Genomic DNA, 26,665 nt, shown 5'->3' with positions numbered 1-26,665 from the left:
CGAGAGCCTGAAACAGACTGGAAAATTGTGGATCCATCTTTACAGCGGTCAAACACAAAAATATAACGTCAGAGACGAACCATGGTAGCAATTGTCATATTTTCTTTGCATATGCGGGGTACACGCAAAACGTAACTCTTCAGACAACTGTCCTATCCCCTGTTTCACCTGAAAGTGTAGAACTTCCTCATATATAAGCGGCAGCTTTGTCGAGAAATGCTTGCGCCCAGCGTCTCTGACTTCTATGTGTACAGGCGGCGAGCAGTTGACTCGTACCCCAGTCGCATCTCTTATTTTTCGGCTTGTTAGTAATGACGTGCTTTAATTAGGGCCAAACGCGTTTTTCTTATTGGGTGTTTCGCGTTCTTTTTGAAGAATGCTTTTGTTTAATTGCTTGAACAACTACTGTTTCAAACTATAAGCAATCAGAAATATAGAAAGGTTTTTTCCTGATAAATAGGAGATAAAAAACGCTGTTCAAGTAGGCTAATAATTTTCCCCTGACCTTTTACTGATACTAACGAAATAAATGTCAACAGGCAAGTGGAATCCTCTCAAGATCACTGCTTTACACGTTCATATCTGACGATATCGGGCAATCCTGGTGGGTCAGAGGGAGGTATTTGTTCACAAGTTGCCTGTCAAGAGGTTTGCCAATCATTTCCCCGCTCCCCTACGAAGCCTATTTACAGTGCAGTTCATAGGCGCAGAAAATAACAAACAGTCAGATTTCATTAAGCCACATTTTAATGAAAATCATTTTAAATAGTACCACACTTGACACGGGCATTTCTTTATGACTACAACTGATAAGATAGGACTAGGAGTTGAACTTCGTTTAAGACACAAATGTCATCAGAAAGACACATCACCGCAGACAGAAGGTGAGTGCAGGTGTAATCGTATCTATAACAAAATTCTCGATTCTAGTTGGTTCGCTACGCGCCTATTTGTCACGTGGTTGGTGCGCGATCACGTGGGTGTCCAATTAAAGGTATCCAATGACAACATTGCGTCATTGGATATCTGTAATTGGACACGCCTCACCGGCCAATTCCCTCTACGAGACGCGCCAGCAGGGGATCATCATATTGATTGTTTCATCAATTAAGAAATTATTTGACCTGAAAATTGTTATTGATTCGTTTAATTAGCAATTAGACCACGTGTCGTGCAATGGGGCAATCGTTTTCGTAATTTCAAGACGAGCGCGCAGCGCTAGGCCGATTTTAAAATTGCTCGCACGATTACTCCCTGCATTGAACTCCACTCGGTCCAGTTACTATCACTAAGCAGCAAGACTGAGACAATTCCCTTGGCTAGATGAACTTAGGATCAAATTGGGGAACTGGCTACTCAATGAAAAATCACTAAACCATCTATACATCAGTTTACTCGACACAGGCTTAGGAAGCTGGCAAAGATTCAAATCTTTTTCAGTGGAAACTGCAAATGTGTAATTCAGGAACTAACAAATCAGGGAGAGTTCTCCACACAAATGCAAAACAAAAGCAATTACGACTTGCCTCGCACCTGCCAATAAGTTTCATTTTCCTGAAATTCTAATTAGTGCTTTATGACATCTTTTGAGTCAAATTAGTTCTGTATTAAATTACAAACGTTCTACGGTAGCCGCCGCAAGAAAACCTCTCTACAAATTCTCGTTCCTACCAAAATCTTCACCAGCTTAATACAAACTAGAATACGACAACATACAGTCATGGTTTCTCAGAGCAACGTAAAAGTTTTTCGTTCGTTCGTCCTACTTACAAACATTACAACAGTACCCTTGGAAAAACACAGCCATGTATGGGATCACTAAGTTCCCAAGTGTCTTCTTCAACCTCAGGAACAAACAGGTCTTTATCTGAACTCTTCTGAGCACGTTTCTACCCTCAAGGGTAGCGAACGCGTGGTTTTATTTCTCTGTCATCCAGTCTTGTTTTCTCACGTATAGTATCGCTGTTCATATTTCCAGCCTTTCAGCCATACACTGTGTACAGTGCATGCAGGCTAATTCTTGTAAAATTGACTGACTTCTTGTCCTCGCTGTACTATTAAGAGGCCTACACCTGAGGAAATAAGTAGAGCAACAAAAAACCAACCCACCCACCCACCCAATAATTTCACTCCCTTCTTCATTCTCTCCCACGCTCGGACTTACACAACTTGCTCTCTTGAAAATGAAGGATCAGGTGAAAGGATAGAAAGTGTCAGGCAGATAGAATGAATGTGTATTTTTTCTCTAAGAGGAAATAATGAAAACAGAATGTGTATTTTTTTAACAAAAACAAAGAAGAAATGTGTATGTAATGAGAACAAGTTACGGTCAAAGACAGCAGTTAAGGTACTGAAGAATGAACAAAATATTAAAGACACCTAATTTTACTCAGCGACAGAATTCTCCACGTCTAAGAGACACAGACAATATAATTTTACCAGACACTGAAAGGAAGACAATGGTTTATATAGAAAGTTATGTATTAAACCGTTCACAGTGGTTATAGAGAGCATGAGGTCTTTGATAATGACGAAGATGACAAAGATGATGACGATGAACCAAATAAGATTGCAATGCTTGTACGAACTTCCCAAGTCACAGACTGACTGCTGTCTGACCGCCTGCCTGACGACTGACTAACTGACTGACTGACTGACTGACTGACTGACCGACCGACCGATTGACTGACTGACTGACTGACTGACTGACTGACTGACTGGCTGGTTCATTGACTGTAAGCTGACTGAGTGACTGAGTGACTGAGTGACTGAGTGACTGAGTGATTGAGTGACTGAGTGACTGAGTGACTGAGTGACGACTGACTGACTGACTGGCTGGCTGGCTGGCTGACTGACTGACTGATTGACTGACTGACTGACTGACTGACTGACAGATAACTGACTGACTGAATCAATGACGACTGACTGACTGACTGACTGACTGACTATCGAAGACTAACTGACTGACTATTAAATGACTGTTTGACTGACTGAGTGAATGACTGTTTGCTGACTGACTGACTGACTGACTGAGTGACGACTGAGTGACTCACTGAGTGATTGTCTGATGACTAACTGACTGACTATTAAATGACTGTTTGACTGACTGAGTGACTGACTGAGTAACTCACTGACTGACTGTCTGACTGTCTGATGACTAACTGACTGACTATTAAACGACTGTTTGACTGACTGCTAGACTGACTACCGACTGTAGAATCTCTACTTCTACTTGCATTTTCCACCTACAGACTGTACTCGTTAAATGGGAAATGGGGATTTATAGTGCTTACGTAAGCATTAAGAGGTATTCTGAATGAAGAACAAAATAAACAAACAAAAGGAACTCACATAAAGTGTTATGTACTCACTAGAGCTATTCATTGAATAGCACTTCAAAAATACAAACAACCAAAAGACCTAAATACACACCAAGCAGCATAAACAACAGCCAAAAAAGACACTAATAATAATTTTGTCAATTAAAGAACACAACAGGAGAAACTGAACCGGTAGGAAGCGAACCATTCGGCCGGCTACTTATTTAACGAGTACCCTCGTAGTTGAACTACAACCCCAGCCAGCTACTGCCTTGAAACCGAGACATACCAACGTAACACGCAAGACATACAAACAGAGCACAGATGAACAAACGAATACAATGTACTGAATAAATCAAAATACCAGAACAATAAAACAATCTATTCCTGTTTTCTTTAATAAATTATAGCAATATACCTCTAGGGAATAGCCATCAAAAATAATCAATTCATATACTGCTGACAAACAACTGAAGTTTGTCATAAGAATTTAAATCACTAGTGTTTGCACCAATCGTTTCGTACAGGCGACAGTCTCATTTTGTAAGAAAAATACTACAGTATATATGCACAGGTAAGAAAACTTTAAAAAACCGGTGGAAGCCAAAAAATTTATGAAAAATGCGACATTGCAGCGAAAACTAATTTTCACTCAAGTAACTTACTATCAATTTGGGATTGTCCGGCCCATCATTGTTATCCTAATCAACACAAATTACCCTTGAAGCAGTCTATAAATAAGTAGCTTCCTTCGCTATGGACGGATAGTGCATTTAAAATAACGCCTACCTTGCCAAGCTGGAGTTAACTGTAACCAAACATTTTTTTTGAGACCAAAAGTTCATTTACACAGAGTCCTGTGTATGTCCCGCTCACAAGCTTTGAGCAAGGCAATTTTCGCAATCGTACCTTTCAAAACAGTTAAGTCTGGCAACGATTGCGTTCACATGACTAGAACACTCTCATTTGCCCAAGAGAGTGTTCAAAAATTCCTCGAGTTCGACACCTATATGCCGACTATTAACCAGAATCTCTTGAACAGCACGGCCATTGCCACTCCGAGCAAGCTCGAACATCAAAAACTGTGAACACGAAAAGAGAAAATGAAAACCTGAATTCAAAAATAAGAATACATACAAAGGAAAACACATAAACAATGAGAACAGCCACAAAGACAAAGAGGAAAAAGAAAAACAAAGCAAAACAAAAACAAACAAACAAAAACATAAAAGAGCAAAGGTTTAAACGAATGTCGTTGAACTTTACATCTTTCCAAAGAGTTGCGGCGAATGGTAAAATCTCGGTGGCCTGTTGGTACATCTTGCGTGCCTAAGAAACAGAGATGATCAAACAACTAAACCCTGAAACATCACGTAAATCACTCCATAAATCACTCCCGAGGAAAAAGTGTGGCGTTAGCTTGTCACCATCAGAACACGTCACGTTACCTAGCAACAGGCATCGCAACAAGAACTGCGGGCTCAGGAAATGCGACCATGCGCGTACTTGATGTTGTACTACAAATATACTCATACAACACCTGTTGAACGCCCCAAATTAAACATCGAGAGTATAAGAATAAAAAGAGGCTAACCTCCTTGACACAGTTTCTCTGCAGCTCGATAGAAATGGCCCTGTTGTGAAGAAAAGCAGAGGAAAAAATACAAGACAAGGGGAAGACAGTCATTTAAATCTGTGATTGATGAGAGAATTAAAATGGTTCTTAATTTAAAGATACGTTTAGTGAGAAAGGAAACATGCTGCCTTTCCCATGTTACCTAGAAATGTTTAATCAAAGGAGCCTTAGGTATTCTTTGCAAATGCCATGTTATTATTTCATCAAGAGGCTTAACCTGTCATTAACTAGTTCAATATGCAACATGCACAGAGTCGGTGAATGGTACACTTTCCACATGCTAATACTGTAGGGATTTTCCGAAAGGAAATGAGCACTGATCCTCTTGGCTTGATCGAGGTTTTTCTTCTCCATCTCGTGTTTGCAAGCCCTGCAGAGAAACAAATTACTCAGTTAAATATTACAAATGGCGGCAAGTAAGCTACCAGTTTCAAATCTTACTACAAGAGGGTAGAACATATAGACTATCAGTGTTTCGGCCAGAGCGCACCATTGCGGGAATCCCGCGTTGCAATCAGAGATGGCCCCCAGAAAAACGAAAAAAGGGCCAATTTGGCCCTTTTGTTTTACAAGACTGCAGGCTTAACACAGGCATAATATTTCAAAAGCCATCCCAGGACTCGAAATTGTGATCGCTACGGTCGCCAATGCAACTAACATTTCATCCTTGGCGACCAAAAATTCTGGGTTAGTCGCCATAATACGGCATAATGGTGACTACATTTCTCTGTGTTGACGATCAGTAACGGTTATTTTGTCACAAATTATGTCGTTCTTTTGCTTCTAAAACATTCAACATAAGAAGAGAAGTCAATCCGTCGTTTTGCTTTGCTGTATTGATTCTTCTCACATCGGAAAACTTCCAAATGGCTGACCGTGTTTGAAATCGCCCTATAATGCATTGCAAACGCTTGATCATTGACTGCATCATGTATGCCTAAGGATTGTTCTCTTGTAATGCACGGATCCTTGATACTAGTATCTGATTCAAAAGAAACTTTATTGAGTAGAAACACTTCAAAAAGCACTTACTATTAAATTTTATCATAGATCCTAATAAACTGCTTTATTTTCCTTGGTACCCTGATGCATTTTAACCCTCTAGCTTTCAGTTTATTGGCCCCTTTCCTAAAAAATTGGCCCCAAAAAAAGATGTTCAGGGGCCACTTTGGCTCTCAAGTAAAATTTTCTGGCTGAAACACTGGACTATGTTCAAAATCCTGAAAAAGTCATTTTTAACGGAAAGCAACGACATTGGAAATGCCTGCTTTGAAAGTGAAAGGCGTCTCCTCAAGAAATAACAGAAGGCGGCGTAACCTAGTGTTCAAGTTCAAATCCTCCTCCATGCCACTATAGATGGAATAGTGTTAGGTGGTCCCAGATTCAACTCCTTCACTTTTTGTAAATAGCCAACTAGTCAGCCTCCAACCAGTTGGGATTTTTAACAAGTTTACGATCAATTTGCAATTTTTGTTTGTTTATTTCAGTGTCCCCAATAGACCTTTTTCGCTTGGGCGGTTTGTTTTCCCATTACAGACCACGTGATATTATCTAGAGAATTGTTCTTTTATCCATCTAAAAATTATTTGTTCATATGGAAGAATTCTCAAGAGTATCATCACATGGTTTGAAATGGGGCAACAAACCGCCCAGTCGAAAAAGGTCTATTAGTACAGTGGTGCTGAACACTTCAACACTTCATCAAATAAAGTGATTTGTATTATCTTGTTTTTATTTACAACTCTCTATTATAACTAACGTACCGCAATGCTAAGCTGACACTCCCAGGAAAAAGCCTCAAGTAAGTTTTAAAGACAGATGACCACGAGGACTGTGGATGGCAGCTTAACGATATACTGATGATCTGCAAAGATATATCACTCCAAGAGAATGAGCATTCCTTTAATCGCCACGCATGCCACTGAAGTGATATAAAAAACCCTAGGAGAAAACGACTAACCTGATTGTGAAATCTGTAATCCTGCCAAACAGCGCTTGAAGAATAAGGCAAGGAGCTGTGTGTGCTGACCGACATTAAACACCTGTTTATTAACTCATCCATGGACTGCTTGCTTTGCAAGGCTTTCGATCTCTGGTAGAATAGGTATTCAGTCCACAGCGTTTGTATGTCTTGTCTCTCCAGAGGACTATGCACAGCTGTCTCAAATGCTGACACTGCAGACAGACTGTCCCACATGGAGGTGGCTGGCGGTGATATCTCCAGTAACAAGCTAAAAAAAAAAACCAAGCAACACAGGAACTGAAATCAAGAAGCTACCTACAAGATGTTCTCAAGACTGGCTTAAACTAACGCAAGTCTCACGAGTGACTCACACGAGCTGAAGCCAGGTTTTGAAGTAAAACAAGCAACAGCTCTCCATACAACAGCAAATAAAAGTAAAGGGATAGAGCACACTTTTCATACTCGCTGCATGCTATAGAACAAGAAGAATGCTGTTGCTAAATACACTGTAAATTCACTTATTATACTGCTAGCTCCGTGAGCAGGCAAGATGAACCAAATCCTACGCTGTGATTGGTTACCCGAGTGGGCAAGATGGCGCTATTTGCAAACTCAGGACTACCTGCTGTATCCCGAGAAAAAAATTTCCCGGAAAGATTTATACTAAATTCTCTACTGACCAAGCTTGTTCAGTCAAGATGGCTGAAACTGGGCTTGTTCTTGTTTCTGCTAGTTTATGACCCTTGACTCTGTCTTGGTCCATAAACATGCAAAAAAAGAACTTGGCCAAATGCAATACCCAGCCATCTTGACCTCACGCTTGGTGAATAACCCATATGTATTAGCCCATACCAGTAAGACAACCAGAGAAAGAGCTTCTCTCGACCCAGGCTCTGTGAGTTAACACCTGGCATCAGAGGAGGGCACTTGTAGTCATATGGGAGTGGCTGTGACAGCAGCCTGCGATACAGTGCCACAGGATCGGCACTTTGGTCATCTGAAGAGACAGTGGCCAAGCTGTGTGTTTGACTGTCCTGTGGTGCATTCACTGCTGCGAACTTGTGACGAACACATTTCACAAGAACTGACACTGCTTTCTCAGATTCGTTCTGTTGGAAAGGCACAAGCACTTCGTAAGGTTAATAAGAAACAAAGACTATATCTGATAATGCCCAGGTAAAATGATTTTGAATATTGACACTTCTTGGAGTTTGGAATGAAACACACTTTTTAACTAACAACCTAAATTAATCAACCTTTTGATTCGTTGTTCTAACAATACTCACTTATGATAGGTCGTTTTTTACTGTTTTCAAGTTTGAGATTGACTCTGAGACTCAGTGTGGTTAGAATGTTGAAACCAAAAAAAAGCTATCAAACCTATCGTGGAGCCAGAGACCAATACAGTCACCAATACATAGAAGACACAGCAGCAAAGCTTCATGACACTAATAAAACACAATCACTTTTGCCTATTGTACTTTACCACATGCACTGTACTCAAAGTATTCAATTCATAATAAATATCCACAGGATCGTAACTGAAGACTAACCTGCTCCAGATAAAACCGCGCCGCACTGTACGATAACTCGGCATGACCCTTGCACTTGTCTAGTGCTTCTAGGTACACCTGCTCTGCTTCTCTGCTCTTCTCTGTGGAGTCTTCAAGGGCTGCTAGACACAGCCACAGTACTACCGCTGAGGAATTGTCCTTCAGTAGATGGCGGCTGATTCCTCTGGCAGAGTCGATTCTGCCGTAAGCTCTCTCCAGGGCGATGAGGTTCTTGTACAATGGAAGGCAAATACTGGGTTTGTCCGAGGAAGATTTTGCTAGGACACTGCAAGCTTTTAATGCATCTGATTCGAGGAGAAAGATAACTCTTAGTCAATTAATCCCAATATGACATGTTTGGGTGTTGTTCTTAGAGTGGAACCACTTACCAGCTCTATAATGCAACCACTAGAGCACTGAAATGAGATCATGTCAAGAGGTTCCAGGAAAGAAAACGATCAAATTGGCCACACTGAATAAATGGGCTTTAATTTGGGCCAAAAAAATGAGGTTGTCACAGTCACTGTTAATTCTTCATGCAAGGCAACTAAAAATGATAGGGAATGCAAAGCGGTATCTTTACCTTGAAACATTACCAGCAGCTTCTCCCCAGGAGCTCTAGATTGTTGAGATGGTTTCCATGGAAACACAAAGTCTTCTTTTGTGACCATCCTAGACGGCTTGCCATGCCGGGGATCAAACCAAGCAGCAGGAAGTCGGTGAAACTCAAAGACGTGGATATATGCCAACCAGGCCAAACAAAAGTCAGAAGGCAGCAGATGGTTGGACAATTCCGGGACCTCTTTGCAACTGCTGGGTTTCTTAGCTATAGCTGCCTTAAACACAGCCAGCGCTGACTTGTAATGTCCAGAATAAAGTTCTAGTTGTACAAGATAAAGCAGTGTTTCAAGAATACAGTGGGAGTGAAATTCTCCTGCATCTCCTGGGTTCCCTGTGAGGAAGGAAATTAAACGTAAACAAACTGTCCTCTTGTCATGGTATGTCTGTGAATACTCCAGGTACTTCCACCAAACACTGTAGGTTGGTGAAAATTCCACAGCTTGGTCACAGATCTCTCTGAGCTCATCTCTGTTGCTCTGTGAGGAATACAGCTCCAAGTACTCTAACCACAATTCCTGTACAAAAAAAAAAACATCAAGAAAACCATCAAGAAAACCATCACCATTCACTTTATGTAACAATCAGGCACAGCATGCACATGGTTACTCCTCCCTTCCCCACCCCACCCCTCTCCCCTCAGAATGATGGCAAAAGTGGTTGTGGTATAAAAGTAAACCCAAAGTTCACAACTGATTCTCAAAATGGAGGTTAGGTGCCTGGGACATCCACGAGCTTCCACCAGATCAAGTTCAATTCTCGCTAAACTGAAATACTTGGTACCGGTCTTAACTGGCCATGGTCAAACAATTTTGACCTTATGACACCTCCATTAAGTTGTGTAAATGATAAAAGACAGTGTATCAGCTATTTCATTGACAAAATAGTCCATAGTTTTAGCCTCTTTACACACTTTATTAAATGGTTTATATGTGTGAAAAACAATTATTTACCTCTAGAGACAAAACAAAAGATGAGAACTCTAATGGCCCCGGTTATGTCCCACAAGCAACCTAGATTTCAACTCTTTTTAACATGGTGAATTTAAATAACATGGTTTCTTAGCAAATCAGAGTTCACATAGAATCCATTTGACATATTATAGCTGTTATAACATATCCAAATGTGGCATACATCTATTTACTACTCATCAACACACCTCTGACTGTGCATTCTCTTCTAATCCCCTTGCAAGTGTGCTGAGTGCCTGCCTAATATTGTTCTCAGCATGGGTATCATCACTGTTTTGATGAAGTTTTAACCTAGCTAGCTTGGTCCACAAAGCTATGTCACCAGGAGAATCTTCCAGTGATGTTTCAAGAGCTTCAATGTTATTGTACTCTTCCAAAAAGTAGCGTATTTCTTGACTGTAAAAAAGGAAAGCATAGAGCATTACACTCAGCATGTACAATGTCTGCCAAGATAAGGAGATTAAGGTGAAGTCTGCATCTGACCAAGTAACGCATACAGCCAGAGCTTGTGGCAGAACTCTGTAGCATAAAGCAACTAAAGTATTTCCACTCCTTTGGTATTTGCAAATATCATGTTGAAGAGTATTAACTACATTGTAAGTGTAATGATTTACACTGAATTGTTGTAAGTACTGCATATTACAAAAAGCAGACACGACTGCTGCATGCGTATGTATGTCTAGACCATCAAGGCAGGACATTTATCTCACCTTTCTTCACCAGCAGGCCTTGTTTGATTTCTCACAGCCTCTCTTGGTTGTGAAACTGCATCATACAATTGATCTTTCCTAGAGAAAACAATCCCCTTGCCTATGTCATCTGCACTGTCATCCTCCATGTATTCTACTTGTCTCTTTTCTGTCTGTGGCAACTGCCAGGCTCGAGGTTGAAGAGAAACATTAAAAGGTCCACTCCCTTTCCTGTGCTTTCTAACTTCATTAACCAGTAATATACAAAGTTCATCCCATGACATCTTGCCTTGGTATTGTTTTGTAAAAGCCTTTGTGAAACATTCCACATGCTCATGCACTTCCTTCGAGTCTTTACAATCCACTGTGAGGTTTGGGTCATATGCGGCCAGATCCTGGAGCATTTCTTCCTGAGAAAGCTTACATGTAATGACGTGTTGGAATTTACAGTCCTCATCATTACACTTGCCTTGCAGGTCAAAGTTGCACAAAGGCCAGAGAGGATTCAGTTTGTTTGAGAATGTGAGAGATGTTAGAGAATATCCACCTTGGATTCTGAAATATGGGCTCAATCTGCAAAACAACATGCTGCTTTAATTTTCTTTATTCTATGATTAATAGCTCCGTGAGTGGGCAAAATGAACCAAATCCTGCACTGTGATTGGCTAACTGAGCAGGCATTACGCACTGTGTACCAAGAGCAAAGATCATTTTCTGGGGGCATTCTTTATTCCATATAATAAATAAATCCTTTATTGACCAAGCTTGTTAGGTCAAGATGGCTGGATAGGGACTACTTTTGGGGGGTTCATGGACCTTGACTCTGTCTTGGTCCAATAACACTACATTTTACAGTTACATTTTTACCTGTAAGATTTCAAGTGCAATAGCTGACTCTGGTACTTTTCCAAAGGACATAACAAAACTTCATCACCATCTCCTCTGGTGATCACTCTTGTTACAGTTCTGGTGTCTTTGTGTTCCTCTCCACACAGGCCGCCAGCGTCTTGGTCTGTCACAACGCTTTTAAGCTCACAGCCATAGGGCAAGCAAACACAAAGTGTAGAGCGCTGATGAGCTGTTAATGGGATGTCATCAAGATCGGAGGCAGAAAACTGGGGAACTTTCTTTTCCTTCTCAGCCTAAGAATAGTTGTGCAAATAAATTAGCAAATTGTTTTTTCAAATAGAAGTGATAGGCTTTCCCAAAATAGCCCTCAGGCTGGTAATTCCTCTCCTCCACTTTCCCCAAAATGGTGTCTAGTATTACAGTTGTCCGTATCTAGGAATGTATGTTTCTTGCAGAGACTAAATCAGTTCCTGCCAACAATTCCAATTAAAGAAGGTAGAGAAGGAGGGAAACAAAGGTAAGGGGTGTACCTATAATTATGTTTTGCATTTTTCAGCTGGGGAGTAGTAGAATGATACATGTACACTGTTTTTCCACAGTATAGACTAAAATTGGTTATTGTTTTTCTCTGTTTGAATAAGATTTTTTTTCTATCATGCACTCCAGCCTGGTGGTCAATCAGGCCAACACTCATCTCTGGTTCCATAGCATGAAGTATCTAGGAGAAATTCAGTCTACTTCCCCTGGAGAGGATGTTAGCAGCCACCTCATTTTTGTGGCCACTTAATTCTAGCCCAAACAAAAGCTCAGTCAGTCATTCTCTTATTCCAAGAACCCCATGTGCAGCCAGCTTTCAGTGACCTGTTGGTGACCCGATTAACAGGGTTCCACTGTATATATAATACAACATAGACAACTTGGGTGCAAAATACAACTCCTGGTACATGTAGCTTTGGCTTTTACAGTTGGTATACATTGGGACACTCACCTGCAATTTTCTGATACGTTCCATTTGCTGGGCATTGATGTTTAACTCCATTGCCTCTGCACTTTCACTATCTTTAGTTGAGACAACTGCTCCCTGTCTTTCTAACAACTGATTACTCTGCTCTGAATCCACATCCTGTCTTTCTGATAAAGCGTGAGTTGAATTATCACTAATTGCAGCATCTGGACCAGGCTGTTTTTCCTCTATTTCAGTTCCAGTGACATCAAAAATGTCTTTGTTATTTTGTGATGGTTTCTTTGGTGACACTGAAGAATGGCTTTTCCCTTCATCCTCCTGTCTACTGTGTGAATATAACCTTAGCTTTTCTGACAGCTCATGCTCCAGTTTTTTAAGCCTGGCTTTTTCTTGAGCAATACGTTCAGCTGTGGCGGACTTCCTCGGAGTGCTGGGTGCTGATGAAACTGGGCTTCCCTGAGCAACACCTTTCTGTTTTTTGGCCACCTAGTGAAAAATGACAAGGCTTTGTAATAATTTTTTTTTGACTAGCAGTACAGTAACTGTATGGAGTTCTCTCAGAACACTTAGAAGTACAGTTATGTGTATCAATTTGAAGTGACACGTTTCCCCCTAGAAGACTGGAAGAGCAGAGGGTTGTTAAAATATAATGTCAACAGTGGAGCAACTCCAAGCAGCAGGACCTATCACAACAGCCACTTGCTGGAAAAGGACGTCCCCTACAAAGAAAACCTTGAAACCAATCACTTCTGAGGTGGACACTTCCTAAAAGCCACATGTAAGAAGGCACCTCTTAAAAGAGGCACCTCCTGAAAATGGCAATTCCTGGATGACGGCATCCCTTGTGAGAGGATAACTTCTGATGATCATTTCTTTCTGCTTTGTTCCTTCCTATGCAGTTCAAATAATTTTATACATGCATGACGTAGCTTATATCTTCAGTGTCACATAGTTAACCTTAAAGTGAACGATATTAGCAATAAATGACAGGTCAAGAAACTAAGAAACTTACAGTTTCTTCTGATGAAGACTCACTGGCACCCTCCAGTTTCCTTTTCTCTCTGTTTTCCAGCTTTGTTGAAGAGGATAGTTTGTTGAGCTTTGCATCTAGTGAGTTTTTAATTTCCTGAGCAGTGGAAGAAGTGATTGTAAACTTCTGGTTTTCATTACTGACACTAGCCAATGATTCGACTTGAGGACTGTTTCTTCCAGATCCTGTATTGCCTGCAATAGGCATTTTTCTTTTCACTGCCGAAATAATACTTTTAGCTCTTAAAAGCTCTTCTTCAAAATTACTTGCTGCCAGCTGCTTGTCCCCGATTCTCTCCTTTACCAGCTTTGTCTTACTTTGTAGCCTGCTTACAAGCATTCTGTTGGCTAGGGTAACTTTCTGTGCAGCTTCAAGTTCCCGTTGAAGTTTGCGCACAATTTCTTCCTGGGCTGCAAGGGATCGCTTTTTGGCAATCAATTCTGTCACCATTTTATTCAGGATGCCTTTGTCTTTCTCAATGACTTTCCTAAATCAAGAAAAGAAAAAAGCACATGCATGTACAGTGAAACCTGTATTAAACCTGTATTAAGCGGACCCCCTCTGTTAAGTGGACACCAGCTTGTGTCCCTAAATTTTCTTCTCACATTCACTGTAAAATAAACCTGCATTCAGCGGACACCCCTGTTAAGCGGACACAGAAACCAAGATAAGTCATTTTGTTGCACAAACCCGCAATAAGCGGACACTTCAAGGGCTGTTTAGTTCTAAAAGCTCGGCTCAGACTCCTTTAACATTGTTCAGTGATATCGTTTTATAGCTAAGTAGATTATTCCACATTGATGCATTGACTAATTGGACATTGTGCAGCATTGAGCAGTCTTTGATCTTACACCGTGTTAAACTGTGTTACAAAAGGGTTAATAATTACCTTTTACTACACACCAATATTGTGTAATGAATATTAGAACCTGTTTAGAGTGGACACCATGTATTAAGCAGACACTAGTGAAAGTCCCAAGGGTGTCCACTTAATACGGGTTTCACTATAGTAGACAATAAACAGCAACTACTGTAATGTGGCAGAATGCAGCAGCACATTATTTAGCTGAGTACATATGAATGATGAGATTGGAGTTGAGCTCGCAGGATGAATTTGCCACGTATTGTATTTCAGAGTTTCAATTTTGCAGACTGAATCACCAAAAAATGATGTACCAGACAGACATACTAAAAATACTGCTGTCCTTAAGACAACAAGATAACAACTCACTTGTGTTTGGACAAGTGTTCTTCACAGCCTGTAACAAAACTGTATAGATCTTTCAAGTGACTGTCGTCATCTCTTGTCGCATTTTGTACCTGATCCTCAGATTCTACCAATGGAGAACTGTCTACTAGAAAAGAGAACATCAGAAAACTAACAGTTAGCTGTCATTTCACTCCGGCACCATGCAGGTACAAGCTATACTTTTATCCAGTACTGTTTCTAGCATCTCTAGAAGTGTGCATGAAACTGCAATGGGTGGCAATTCAATCAAAAGCCACTAAATGTTCAGTAGTTTTTTTTTCTCTGATGCAGTTTTTCAATTTTGCTTTTGAATGGGAATCTACAATAAAGTACATGTGCATTAAAAAGAACTATCTTGTAGTAAGAGTGAGTGAGTGAGTGAGTGAGTGAGTGAGTGAGTGAGTGAGTGAGTGAGTGAGTGAGTGAGTGAGTGAGTGAGTGAGTGAGTGAGTGAGTGAGTGAGTGAGTGAGTGAGTGAGTGAGTGAGTGAGTGAGTGAGTGAGTGAGTGAGTGAGTGAGTGAGTGAGTGAGTGAGTGAGTGAGTGAGTGAGTGAGTGAGTGAGTGAGTGAGTGAGTGAGTGAGTGAGTGAGTGAGTGAGTGAGTGAGTGAGTGAGTGAGTGAGTGAGTGAGTGTGAGTAAGTAAGTAAGTAACCTTTATTTAAACATGATAAATAATTAAGCTTGCAGCTTGTGGGATTAAGCAGACAACTAAACATTTTCTGTAGTTTGGGGTTCATTTTCCTACATGTACAGTGTACCTTTTTCTTGATTAACAGTAGTAAGTGGCTGCCTTGTTTTACTCTCACGCAGTGCTAACTGTTCCTTCAGCTTCTTGTACTCAGTCTTCATTTGTTCAGGCATGTGGGCCATTGCATCTGGAGTCTTTGGTTCCGGTGGTAGTTCTTCATTGTCTTGGTGTTCTGTATCGGTTGCCTGTGGTGACACTGTTCCTTTCACTTTAGAAGCCTAAACGATAAGGATATAAAATTGCTGTTTCATTCAAAGTCCCTGGTCTAGGAAGGCAGAGCAGCCAAAAGAATGCACATAAATTATGCAATCCTGAGTCGTGTCCATGTCCATGTACTTGTACTGTATGTCTGTGTTTATGTTTGCCACCTTCTCATGCTCAGGTAGTGCTAAAATGTGATGACAACTGTTTGGTAACTCATATGAAAGTTTTATCAAGGCATGGATACGTATACAGTAACTGTGAGTTTGTTTCCACATTTTCTTTGCTCTGTGATTAACATGTTGTTAATGTTTCAGTGTAAATGTGAAACTCATGTACATTGTTTGTTTCACAGAAAGTGCAAAATGTCATTACCACCACAAGGAATAATTTGAAGTACCCATATTTGGGGCATTAAGCGATTAATGGTCAAAACAAAGATGATCAACTTGTACTCTTTGCATCCAGTTTATTCTCAGTGGAAAACCAATGTACTCAATATTTGTTACTAACATGCTAAGCATGTGTAATGGCAACCTCATATAATAATTCATTCTTATAGGATTGCGGTAGCCTGCAATAACTGCACCTTTCAACAACACACAAACTCTGCTCAGTCAATGGTTTCATGTTTTGCTAAGTACTGTCAATCATCTCAGCGAACCTCTCAGGAAACAGAACTTTATTTAAACAGCTTCAAAAGGTCTCATCCATGGGTTGTGATTGGTTGATTTTGCCTCTTGTTTTTCAGGAATCTTTGGTTGTCATTGAAATTTATTATGATCAAAGGCAGCCAGAAATGTGATCATTAGTTAGCTTTGAACTTCAGAGTTTGGATGTTATTGAAAGCTGCAGTAATAACTACTTTTAACCAAGAGTGAGGTCTTTAAGGGAAAATCTCAAACCAAGACGTTGCCATGTTGACCAAGCGATAGCAAGGTCAATACGGCAAAGTCGACATTTGAGATTTTTCCTGTAAAGACCAAACATTGGAGGTTAATAAGTTGTTTATTATATGGACTTTTTGCTTTGTTTTTGCAAGCCTGTAATAAGCCCTTGGGCATTACAAGAGAATAATGCCTTAGAATTAGCCAATCAGAGTACACATTATATTAGCTTCAAACACAAGCCATGTAACAAAAAATGTAATTGTTATTTTAGAACAAATTTGATACTGGCCACTCTGGTGAATAAAGGGTGAATGCAGTTACATTTTAAGTTACCTCAGCAGACTTGCGAGCCTCCTTGATCATCATTTCTAGTCCTCCAAATAAGCCTCCACCTCCAGAGCATTTAGATGCTGGTTTTTTGGCGGGTTCTGCATCTGACGCATCTGACTCATCTGAGTCAGAATCCTCACCCAGCTTAATCACCACAGGATCATGCTTGGGAGGTGCGACAAATGATACCTACATGTGTTAAGATATGCAAGGGTTAAACATCGAGCAAGGAAACTCATAGCCTGCTAACACAGATGGATTTCAGGCTTTTGTTTCATGCTGAATTTTGCAATGGTATTTTTGGCAGTGTGAAATGAAAGCGGGAAATCTGTCTGTGTTCACAGGCTAGGAAACTTGAGGACTTGTCAAAATCATTTGTCAGGATTTAAATACTCTACAATACTTACAATGAAGAAACCAATTCAAATTTAGAGGCATTGCAAAATTGAAGGATTTGTGACTGTTGAGATGCATTAAATTCATAGAGAACAGGGAGTCAAATTAGAACAATTGAATGTGTAAAGTGGTGGTGGGAGGGAGAGGAATTTTTAAAGCTTACAAGTACTTACCTGTTTAGAAGTCTGTTGCTGTTTTGCTTGATGCACTCTGTTGTTAGCTGCTGTATTTGCCGACTGCATTCTCTGGTTTCTGGTTACTGACATACTTATTGAAGAGCTTGCATCCTTCTACAATAGAAAGAAGTCAATTCAACTGACATTTATCAGCATGCTGTATACATGTAAGTTCCTTTAATTCTGTACTCAAACATAGAACGTCGTTCAGTATTAAATAAACATATATTTCTACATGAGACAAAATCTCTTTCCTATCGACAGTTATTGAAACAATTTGGGATACCTGGAGCTGTTCCATTAATGAGCCATTCCACCAAAGTGCTCTTTCAACAACATAGCTTACATCACACAGTTGTGTTACTGGATGGAAAAATCTGCCAGTTACCGGAACTCATGATATACATTTGTAATGATCACAGTTTCTAGTTACCCCAACATCCAGTTTAGTCTTCCGTTTAACTGCTAAGGATTTCAGTAGCTGCTCCCTAAGGGCTGCCTCATCATCTTCATCAGAATTATCCTGACTTGACACATCCCTGCTCTCACCCGGTGGCTGTTCATTATTTCGTTCAATCTCAGCAGGATATGATTCATGGCTTGCAAATTCTGTAACAAGACAAAATGATCCCAAACTTCAATTATGATATTATTGTGTAGTAGAGTGTCACTTTATCTGCATGCATTGGAGAAGTAAACTAAGGTGCTTCTTTAACAAGGCACATCGTGAAGACATGATTGACCTCGCAGTTACACAAACAACTTAAGCAGCTGTGAAATTTAAGGATACAGCATATGGTCTTTCACATATTCACTTGCAAGGCACATCATATTCAACATGAAACACACAATTTAACAGCTTCTCTGTATTTACAAGTACTACACCTTGGTCATGGGCATTTTGCAATGACTGCTACAAAAATACAAACAACTGCTCAAACAAACTCCCAGATATTTTGTTCAAACAGTATCAAGTATGTGCAATGCTACACTTTCATAAATGAAATGCAGACGTTACCATACTAAATTCTGGTGATGATGTTCACCTTTCTTGTTAAGATACTATAGCTATAGTGTGTGCCATGAGTACTTACATTTCTCTAGAGTTCTCGAAGCTTGATGTGTTTTATGACAGGACAATATCTAGCTTTTAGGGGAACAGGGTTGGCACAGTGGTGAGAATGTTTGCCTCCCACCGATGTGGCCTGGTTCAAATTATGGCCTAATACAGGGCTGTCATTAAGTTTTACAGTAATTCACCTGTAGCCTTGATCTTCACACCCATAGCAAACTTGTTACTTTATGAGTGAATTGTATCATCTATCGGCCAGTTCACCCAAAACATCAAGGGTCCATCAAACATACTCAGCTGTAACAGGTGTTACGGGTTGCGGCCCTTATTGACAGCCCTGTGGTGCCACTTCTGGGTTGAAATTGTTATTGGTTCTTGCTTTTCCCCCTAGAAATTTTTCCTGTTAGTCCAGTTTTCCACCCCCCTGAAAAACCAACTTTTCCAATTCAAATTGAACCTGGTTGGAGGACCCACAAGAAAACCAGGTACAGCTGATGTGGCTTCCTCGTTAAACATTTTAATTTATTTACTCATCAGATTATTTTTTTTTGTGATTAACATACCTCCATATTGAAACTGCTGGTCATCATGTGTTGCTGGCATTATCTGCACTGCACCACCCAACCAATCAGTGTAATTCTGTGGAAATAATAACATTATCATAATATTATATCTAAGGACTTTAATTTCCTAGTTTGAGATGGATAGTAGGATTCACTTGTTTGCATGAAAAATACTGCAATACCACAATCCAAAGTAAATGGGGTAGAAGGTTATTAATCATTCTTTTATCCAGCATGTTTCTGTAAAGTTATGGAGAGAAAAATGAAATTTGGTCAAAATAAACTACATGTGTGTGAAATGATTAAAAACACTACTCTACTGTGTACTTCTATAGTAACATGTAAATTATGTAAATAACAACCTGTTCCATGGGGAAATATCCTGAAGGATACACCTGTGAAGACAAGAAGCAGAAGCTCTCTCAAATGTGTGTGCATGGACCCGTATTTTCTCAATGTAAATAAGTAATTGTTTTACACCTATTGAAGACATTGATCATACGTTATGTATTGTACAGTAATCTTAAAGCTGAATGCAGCCACATTAGAAAATCCACAGTTACTAACAATGATGGGTTCCATCTTATGCTCACTTGCATAATCATTTCTCAATGATAAACATTTAACATCCTTTAGGTCTTTAAGCTTAAGATGCGTTCCATGTCACTTTACCAAATGATTAAAATCTATGAAGGGTTGAGGGGCCAGGGACAGTTAACAAGAAAATGTATGACATATAGAATATCTTGCACCCTACCCTAATATTAGATAGACCAAATCAAATGGAATCAATCAGAAATAGCTGATAAAGACACCAACAAGATAACTTTGCCAAGTGCTAAAGCATGGAAGATGTCTCTTGAATTCAATTATATGAGCTACAGTAATCACAAAGTTTTCAAGGTGGCTGCAATGATTGTTAGATTATGTAGCAGATTTTCCCATCTTTTTCAAAAGAATTGGAAGAATAAGCCCAGCAGGATAGTGGGCTGAGATCATGAATTAAGTAGAAAGCTCTTTTCCTGGGCAGCTGGCTACTTTTGACAATCATGAGTAACAATGATTTTGCATAGAGCTCATTTCTCCTTACCAATACAAAGTCAGACATGCAAGATGCAAGAACAAAGAAGCTGATCAGCTGAGGGAAATGAATTGACATTAAAGCACATTTGCCTTAGAGCGGTTCTCAATTGAGTGTTGAAAAAACCCAAACCAATAACTTACCAGTTAGACTAGTCAGTCAATCTCGAACTGTAGCACAACCAGTTTACATTTGCCTGATTACTTCTGACACTCAAATGAAAACTGCTCTAAACAGTGTAATAAACCTTATGGAGAACACAAAGTGGAATATTTTCATTGAACATGCTGAAAATGTTGACAACTGATTTACATGAACTCACCATTACAGGATGTTGCCCAGGTTCAACATAAAGAGAAGTTGCTGTAAGAAGACAAAGACAGTGAAAACACAGTACAGGCTAATCATAGTATTAGTAATAAAACAGACCAACTGATCTGGATACATGTACATTGTACATTAGCACACACGTAAATGAACTACTTTACTGGTGAAGTTTGTCCTGCTAATCAACAGGTTGTCACCACTGTAGCAAAGACAATCCAGTGGACTAATCAAATCAAATCAAATCAAATCACAGTAATAACATGTAGTCGGCACAAAGCAAGGGAAAACGTGTGCAAGCAAGTCATGATTTGTTTTCATCTTACTTTTGATTGGAAGACAAAATAGCAAGACCTTTTCTAGGTCAATTGCTTAGCTCAGAAGAGCAGTTTTCATTTGAGTGTTGAAAAGGTCTTGCATCAACTACAAAACACAACAGGCTTAAAAAGGTTCACGCCACTTTTTCAGCCGATCAGAGGTCAAACCAAGACCAATCATAACTCACTCACACTTGTTTCCTGTGCTTTGCATTGGCTATGTCTAATTACTTAATTCGAGTTTTTATTAGGTGACTGTATTGTTAGTGTCTTTTGTGACTGGCTAGAAAGATTACCTTGGTTTTGTAACTTACCCTAAATACATGTAAGCTACATACAACTTACTAAATGTAGCTTACATGTACTAATATTTAGGGTAAGTTACAACTGTAGTTACCTGGGTCTCCACTGGGTAATGGGGGCGGCGGTGGAGGGAGATCTTCAGCTGACTCATCTATCAATGGAAGGGCTGGGCCATCTTAAGAAAGATACAGAGCAACTGAATTTAGCATTCAGCCACACATCCTTTTGATCATACATTGCATGTAGTTCACACTTACAAGTACTAACCTAAACTAATGGAATCATCTCAATAAATAGTTAACTGACAAATGTTTTCCAGCAAAAAACACATCTGAATAAAAAGAACTCAGAGTATGACTGCAAATTTATTCTGGACTCGTACTTCTATGACTTGTGTATAAAACTTTTTAATACATTGATCTGTCTTACTGTAGCAAGGTTATTATTACCAGCAAAACAAAGTACAATTCCTTGAACAGTCATTTTAAAAATAATTTCAAACCAGACTCTACATGTATTTAACTAAGTCCTGATTTTCCACTCATGCCAAATCATTTGAGTGTGGAATGAGTCAATTTCTTTCAAAACTAATCCCCTACACTGTAGCAAACTGAATGTAACCAAACATTTGAAACTCAAATGGAAGCCATTCTTATAAACAGTATTACACCTGGAATATAAAGCCATAATAATACAGTTGCTCCATTTCTCCACTCACCTGTTGAATCACTTTCTACATCCATGGGTATCTCAAAGTAGTCATCACTCTCAAAGATGGCAGAATTCATTGTCCTTCTGTGTGGATCCCTGTCTTTCTGGTCTTCATCTGACTTCATACTTTGAAAGCTAGACCTTCTCTTGTCATCTTTGGTTGGTTTTGATAATTTCTTTTTTCCTCGTCCTTTGTTTCCAGGTTGTTGATTTCTCAGATCTGAAGATTTCTCCCTACTCATTTTTTCTTGCCACTGACGGAGCTTTTCACGTCTTTCTCGTTTTTTGTTGGCATCCTCTCTAAAAATAAATTGATAGCAAATCATTGAAACTTATTGGAAACTCTGGCAATGACCCTCAACAAAGAAAGAAACTCTAAATTTGTAACTCTCAACAAAGGATGTCTAGAATCATCTCTACTATCCATGTAACTAGTACATATCCATTGCAAGCCACCTTACACTTGTAATGGCTTCCACAAAGACCAAGATCAGTTCCTCATAATGTTGAAGAAAAGTCACTGCTTATAGTTAAGACACAGAAGCTTACAGTATAACACCAACTCATCATTATCACCATGAACCTAAGTCACATCTTACTGTGTGCATTATTTAGAAATCTATCTGAATTTCTCATTTAGGTCCAGCTTGATGCTATTCAACTCAGATCCAGTAAGGTCTACATGTAGTTACAGTATATCAACACTACTGTACATGTAGATCATCTTACAAATAAAATGCCATCCCACTTGTTTGCTGCTTATGACTGACTCTTAAAGTCAGTGCTGTTTGATATGTTATTTCAACTCTTCATACCTGTTTGGTTCGACTGAAACAGAGCTTCCTGCTAGAGACAGAAGCCTTGCTTCCAGCTCATTATAAGGATCAACATGTGAGCTTTGGTTGGATGCAGTAGCTCCAACTGGTCGACTGTTTATGTTACTCTGTCTTGCATTTTGTGATACCTTTCTTTTCCTTTTTCTGCGATTCTTCTTGACTTTTGAAAGATTCTCTCTTTTACTATTCTGTGACAGAGTTTGACTATTTTCTGAACCATTACCCTTGGTTGTGCTTTGCTGCTTTGCCTTCCTCTGTTCGAGATCTTGTTGGCTCAATTCTTTGATAGAAGGAACATTGCCATAGCGTGGTTTAATTTTAAATGGCAGAAATGGTTTTGGTGTCCCAGTTTCACCAGACATTTCATTATCCATTTGTTCATTTCTTTTATCAAAATCATTAGTTTCACTGCTGGTTTCAAAGTATGCTAAATTCACATCTTCATGTGACTGGAAATCATCTTGCCTCCTATAATCTAATTGGTAAGTTTGACCAAGGTGATCACTAAATGTTTCTAAGTTTTTTTCTTTTTCAAGCAACAAATCAGATTGTGTATCCTCAACTGGAATATCTACAAAAGTGTCGTCAATGATATTATCATCTCCCAAAGTTGAATTTTCTTGATTCTCAAGAGCAGCAAGATGTTGTTGAATAAGACGATGTCGCTGCAGTAAGATCCTGTAATCATCAACATCATCATCCAAAGGAGATAGTAATCTTCTGGGTTGTTCATCGAGCTCTACAGGATCAGAATTTGTCTTTTCATTATGTGATGATCTGGATTTGTCTTCCAACTCCATGAGAGGTACTCTCTCCCTATCAAAGGGGAATGTATGTGGCAGTATTGGCCGATCAGTATCAGAATAACCCTGCCCCCTCTCTTCAAGGTGTGGAGTCCATGATCGGATGTCAGGCAGAGAATATGGCAACCTTTCTTTTTCATTATCAGGATGTGGTAGCACTCTTTTGTCAATATATGGAGGCCTTAGTCTTTCATCAGGAGGGGGATGTGGCAAGTTAGGTCTCTGAGGAAAGGCTGTATATAGTAGTGTTATTAAGGATATGATCAATAAAAAGGATTAAAAGTGGTCCAAGCTGGCATCTTTTGAGTTCCCAGCAACTTATATGTAAAGGTTCTCATATGCTGAGGACATATCTGCGACATAGACAGTGATTACAACCAGGCAGCATGCAGTGATCTCCTTGCACGTGTATTCCACTCAAGGTCTTGCAAGACTTGTTGATGATTCTAAACCATCACAGGGTAACCATTTATTCAGGTAACCCGAAAACACTGACCCCCGGTTCGCAGACCCCCACAACGGACCGGGTCCGCGGACTACCGTACGGACCGGTCCATGGACTACCCCTACGAACCCCTCTACAGACCACCCTAACATAGTGTAAAAGTAATAAATAAAGATGTCACTTATGGGTTGTCTAATAGATTCAGACTTGTGTCGGAGATTTTTCAAGTGTTACACTACGCAAATGTAACAGACTCAGGTTTTTAACATCCCAACCCCCCCCCCCCACCCCTCCCAAAAAAAATGCCTAAAAGCTGTTTTCAGCGTAAGGAGATGCCGATGGTAAGAAGGAAAGTTCTTACCTTCCATTCATGGCTCAATCTGGCTATGGAAGATATATTTTTAGGCTGTTAATTGTTGTTTGTATCTGTTATTCCGCTGAGCAAATTGGGAAGCCTGGAACAAGTTCACGAACCCACAGGAAAATGGGCTGAACAAAATGGCCGAGGGGAAAGAGCACAAATTTCGAGGCTTCCCGGAGGCTTCCCCATACGTGTCTTTCGTATATCTTATGGCCACAGCAAAGGAAATAGCAATGTGTAATGATTTAAATTGCACCCGAGCCTGAACCCAGGTCTGTTACATATTTTACAATGTAACGTTCGGAATTTCGCTGTCACGAGTAATCTATTAGACAACCCGAAACTGAAATATTTTATTTATTAATTTTATTATATTTTGGGGGGTGGTCCATAGAGAGGGTCCATCGGGGGAGTCCGTGGACCGGTCCATAGGTAGTTGGTGGACCCGGTCCATAGTGGGGGTCTGCGGACCGGGAGTCAGTGTTTTCGGGTTACCCCATTTATCCACCTGGGCAGAGAGAGGCACTGTGAGAGTAAAGTGTCTTGTCCAACAGCACAACACAATGACTCAGGCCAAGGTCACATTACCTGACCCGAAGTCCAGCATGCTAACATTAAGACCAACCATACACAAGCAAACCAGCAATATCAAAGTGATTGAGTCTTCTACATGTATGAAATGGTAACAAAAGCTATACAAAGTCTATGGACGCAACACTAGAGCATTCAAGACACCTTTGATGGCTTGATTACTGAACTGATTTTCAGGGTGATCTGTTTACCTTGAGTTGGTACAAATATACATGCACAACCATATCTCTTGAAATCTAATAGAAATGTACATTCTTGTTTGAAACCAGTCAACAAAACGATGGCGTTGCCGTAACATTTAAGTTACAATAATTACGATCAAAGACCTACATGTATCAGCCTACTACAAGACTTCTGTGCAAAACTGAAATATGAAGTACCAAAGGATACGCGAACGCGTACTGCCTCTCTTCGCAGGGAAAGCTTTGCCTCGTCCCGTGGATATTATGTGTCGTCCAGTTCCACGAAAACCTCTTCTTCTTGTTCTGCTTCCTCTCACCGTTGTACTTGCGCGGGATCGCGGAAATCTTCCCCGAGAAGAAGACACACCGCGAGTTTCCCACCTGTCAGGTGGAGGGCTAGAACCCTGAAAACCGAAATCTCGGTTTTTCTCTGCGTAGGAATTATCATTTAAGTGTTGATCACGTACAAATGAGTCGCGTTGGCAGCGACGTTCTAGAGGCAAGAAAACACTGTTTTTCGATTCCGCGACATGAAGTATATCTTCGTCTATTTCGCCATCCTCTAAATCATTGATTTCCCCGTCCTCTAGTTCTACTTCACCAATTTCTGCCGCCATCACGTTCGCTAAAGAGGCAAACCAGGAACTCCCGTTTCATTTTCGCTGAATATGAATTCCTTCGCCGCCATTTTGCACACCCCATTAACATCGCAGTCCCATGAGTCTTAGCAAATAGATTTCCAAATTCCGCCCCAGTCTCTCAAATGAGACCTTACATGCATACATACTTTATTGTTACCTCCCCAATGGGGCTTTTCGGGAACAATTACTTAAATTACTAAGTTACTAATAACTACACAATCAAAATTAATCAAATTTAAAAAAAAAAAAACATTTACAACATTATCTAAACTTTGTAGTCGCGAAAAATACTAAAAATAAATGAAGTTTAGGGAGTATTTACAAAATTGTCTAAAAGCTTATTCTTTAAGATACGTTTAAAAACTTGAACTGAACAGCTTGATTTTAAAAAGGGGTCTAAATTGTTCCAAAGTCCAATATGACCTTATGGCGCGGATTAAACTGCGATGATGCTCTGCTACGCAGTTTAGGCGCGGATAGGGCGACAAAACTCCTCTTCGCGGGCTAGGGGGAGATGAACAAGACTAACAAGGGAAGGTCGACTTGTGGCAAGTCTACGTCCAAACTTGATTTTAGGTAAAGTAATCTAATTAAGTTGCTTTGGGTAATCCCTGTTCGAGAGGCAATGCATTATCCGTGCTCTGATGAGGTGTAATACTACATAATTCTTGAGAGTAATCTTTTCAACAAGAACATCCTTTCAGCTACTAGAGCAGTCAAGACTACGAATGACACTTGCATGGTCATCTAAAACACCGGTTATTGCACAAGCACAGTTGATCCACCTCAGACTAGTAGCAAGTTCCCAATGTCTCCGGACTCGCCGAAAGTCAAAATGAAAATGTTTTTAC

General features: G+C 39.9%; 1 protein-coding gene across 5 annotated transcripts; it reads right to left on the bottom strand.

Moving 5' to 3' along the window:
* Positions 1 to 3,690: 3,690 nt before the first annotated feature.
* Positions 3,691 to 25,898, bottom strand: LOC145479150 (zinc finger C3H1 domain-containing protein-like). 5 transcript variants are annotated; one of them, XM_081457422.1, is made up of 26 exons: positions 25,382 to 25,898; positions 22,771 to 23,827; positions 21,963 to 22,255; positions 21,339 to 21,419; positions 20,623 to 20,663; positions 19,582 to 19,614; positions 19,220 to 19,295; positions 18,018 to 18,193; positions 17,582 to 17,698; positions 17,016 to 17,201; positions 15,602 to 15,809; positions 14,825 to 14,948; positions 13,576 to 14,080; positions 12,588 to 13,049; positions 11,618 to 11,892; positions 10,772 to 11,323; positions 10,250 to 10,457; positions 9,056 to 9,608; positions 8,473 to 8,777; positions 7,772 to 8,028; positions 6,917 to 7,187; positions 6,720 to 6,820; positions 5,225 to 5,326; positions 4,915 to 4,954; positions 4,587 to 4,649; positions 3,691 to 4,402 (listed from the first exon to the last, which is right to left on the bottom strand). In XM_081457422.1, exons 1-26 carry the CDS (start codon positions 25,788 to 25,790, stop codon positions 4,283 to 4,285), a joined length of 6,615 nt encoding a protein of 2,204 aa, XP_081313548.1. In that variant the 5' UTR covers positions 25,791 to 25,898; the 3' UTR covers positions 3,691 to 4,282. The 5 variants fall into 5 exon arrangements, with proteins under 5 accessions (XP_081313548.1, XP_081313546.1, XP_081313545.1 ...); XM_081457420.1 differs by having other exon boundaries at positions 6,720 to 7,187; XM_081457419.1 differs by having other exon boundaries at positions 3,691 to 4,649.
* Positions 25,899 to 26,665: the final 767 nt, after the last annotated feature.

The sequence above is a fragment of the Orbicella franksi genome, chromosome 2, assembly GCF_964199315.1.
Source record: "Orbicella franksi chromosome 2, jaOrbFran1.1, whole genome shotgun sequence".
In the NCBI taxonomy this organism is placed as follows: Eukaryota; Metazoa; Cnidaria; class Anthozoa; order Scleractinia; family Merulinidae; genus Orbicella; species Orbicella franksi.
This window is presented reverse-complemented; position numbering and strand designations above follow the sequence as displayed.

Excerpts from the sequence above, each read along its gene's own strand:
- LOC145479150 (XM_081457417.1), bottom strand. The coding sequence starts at position 25,790 with ATGGCGGCAGAAATTGGTGAAGTAGAACTAGAGGACGGGGAAATCAAT. Across the intron at positions 19,296-19,581 it reads GATATTTCCCCATGGAACAG|AATTACACTGATTGGTTGGG; the intron begins GTTGTTATTTAC and ends TTATTTCCACAG. Across the intron at positions 4,650-4,914 it reads AGAGAAACTGTGTCAAGGAG|GCACGCAAGATGTACCAACA; the intron begins GTTAGCCTCTTT and ends TCTGTTTCTTAG.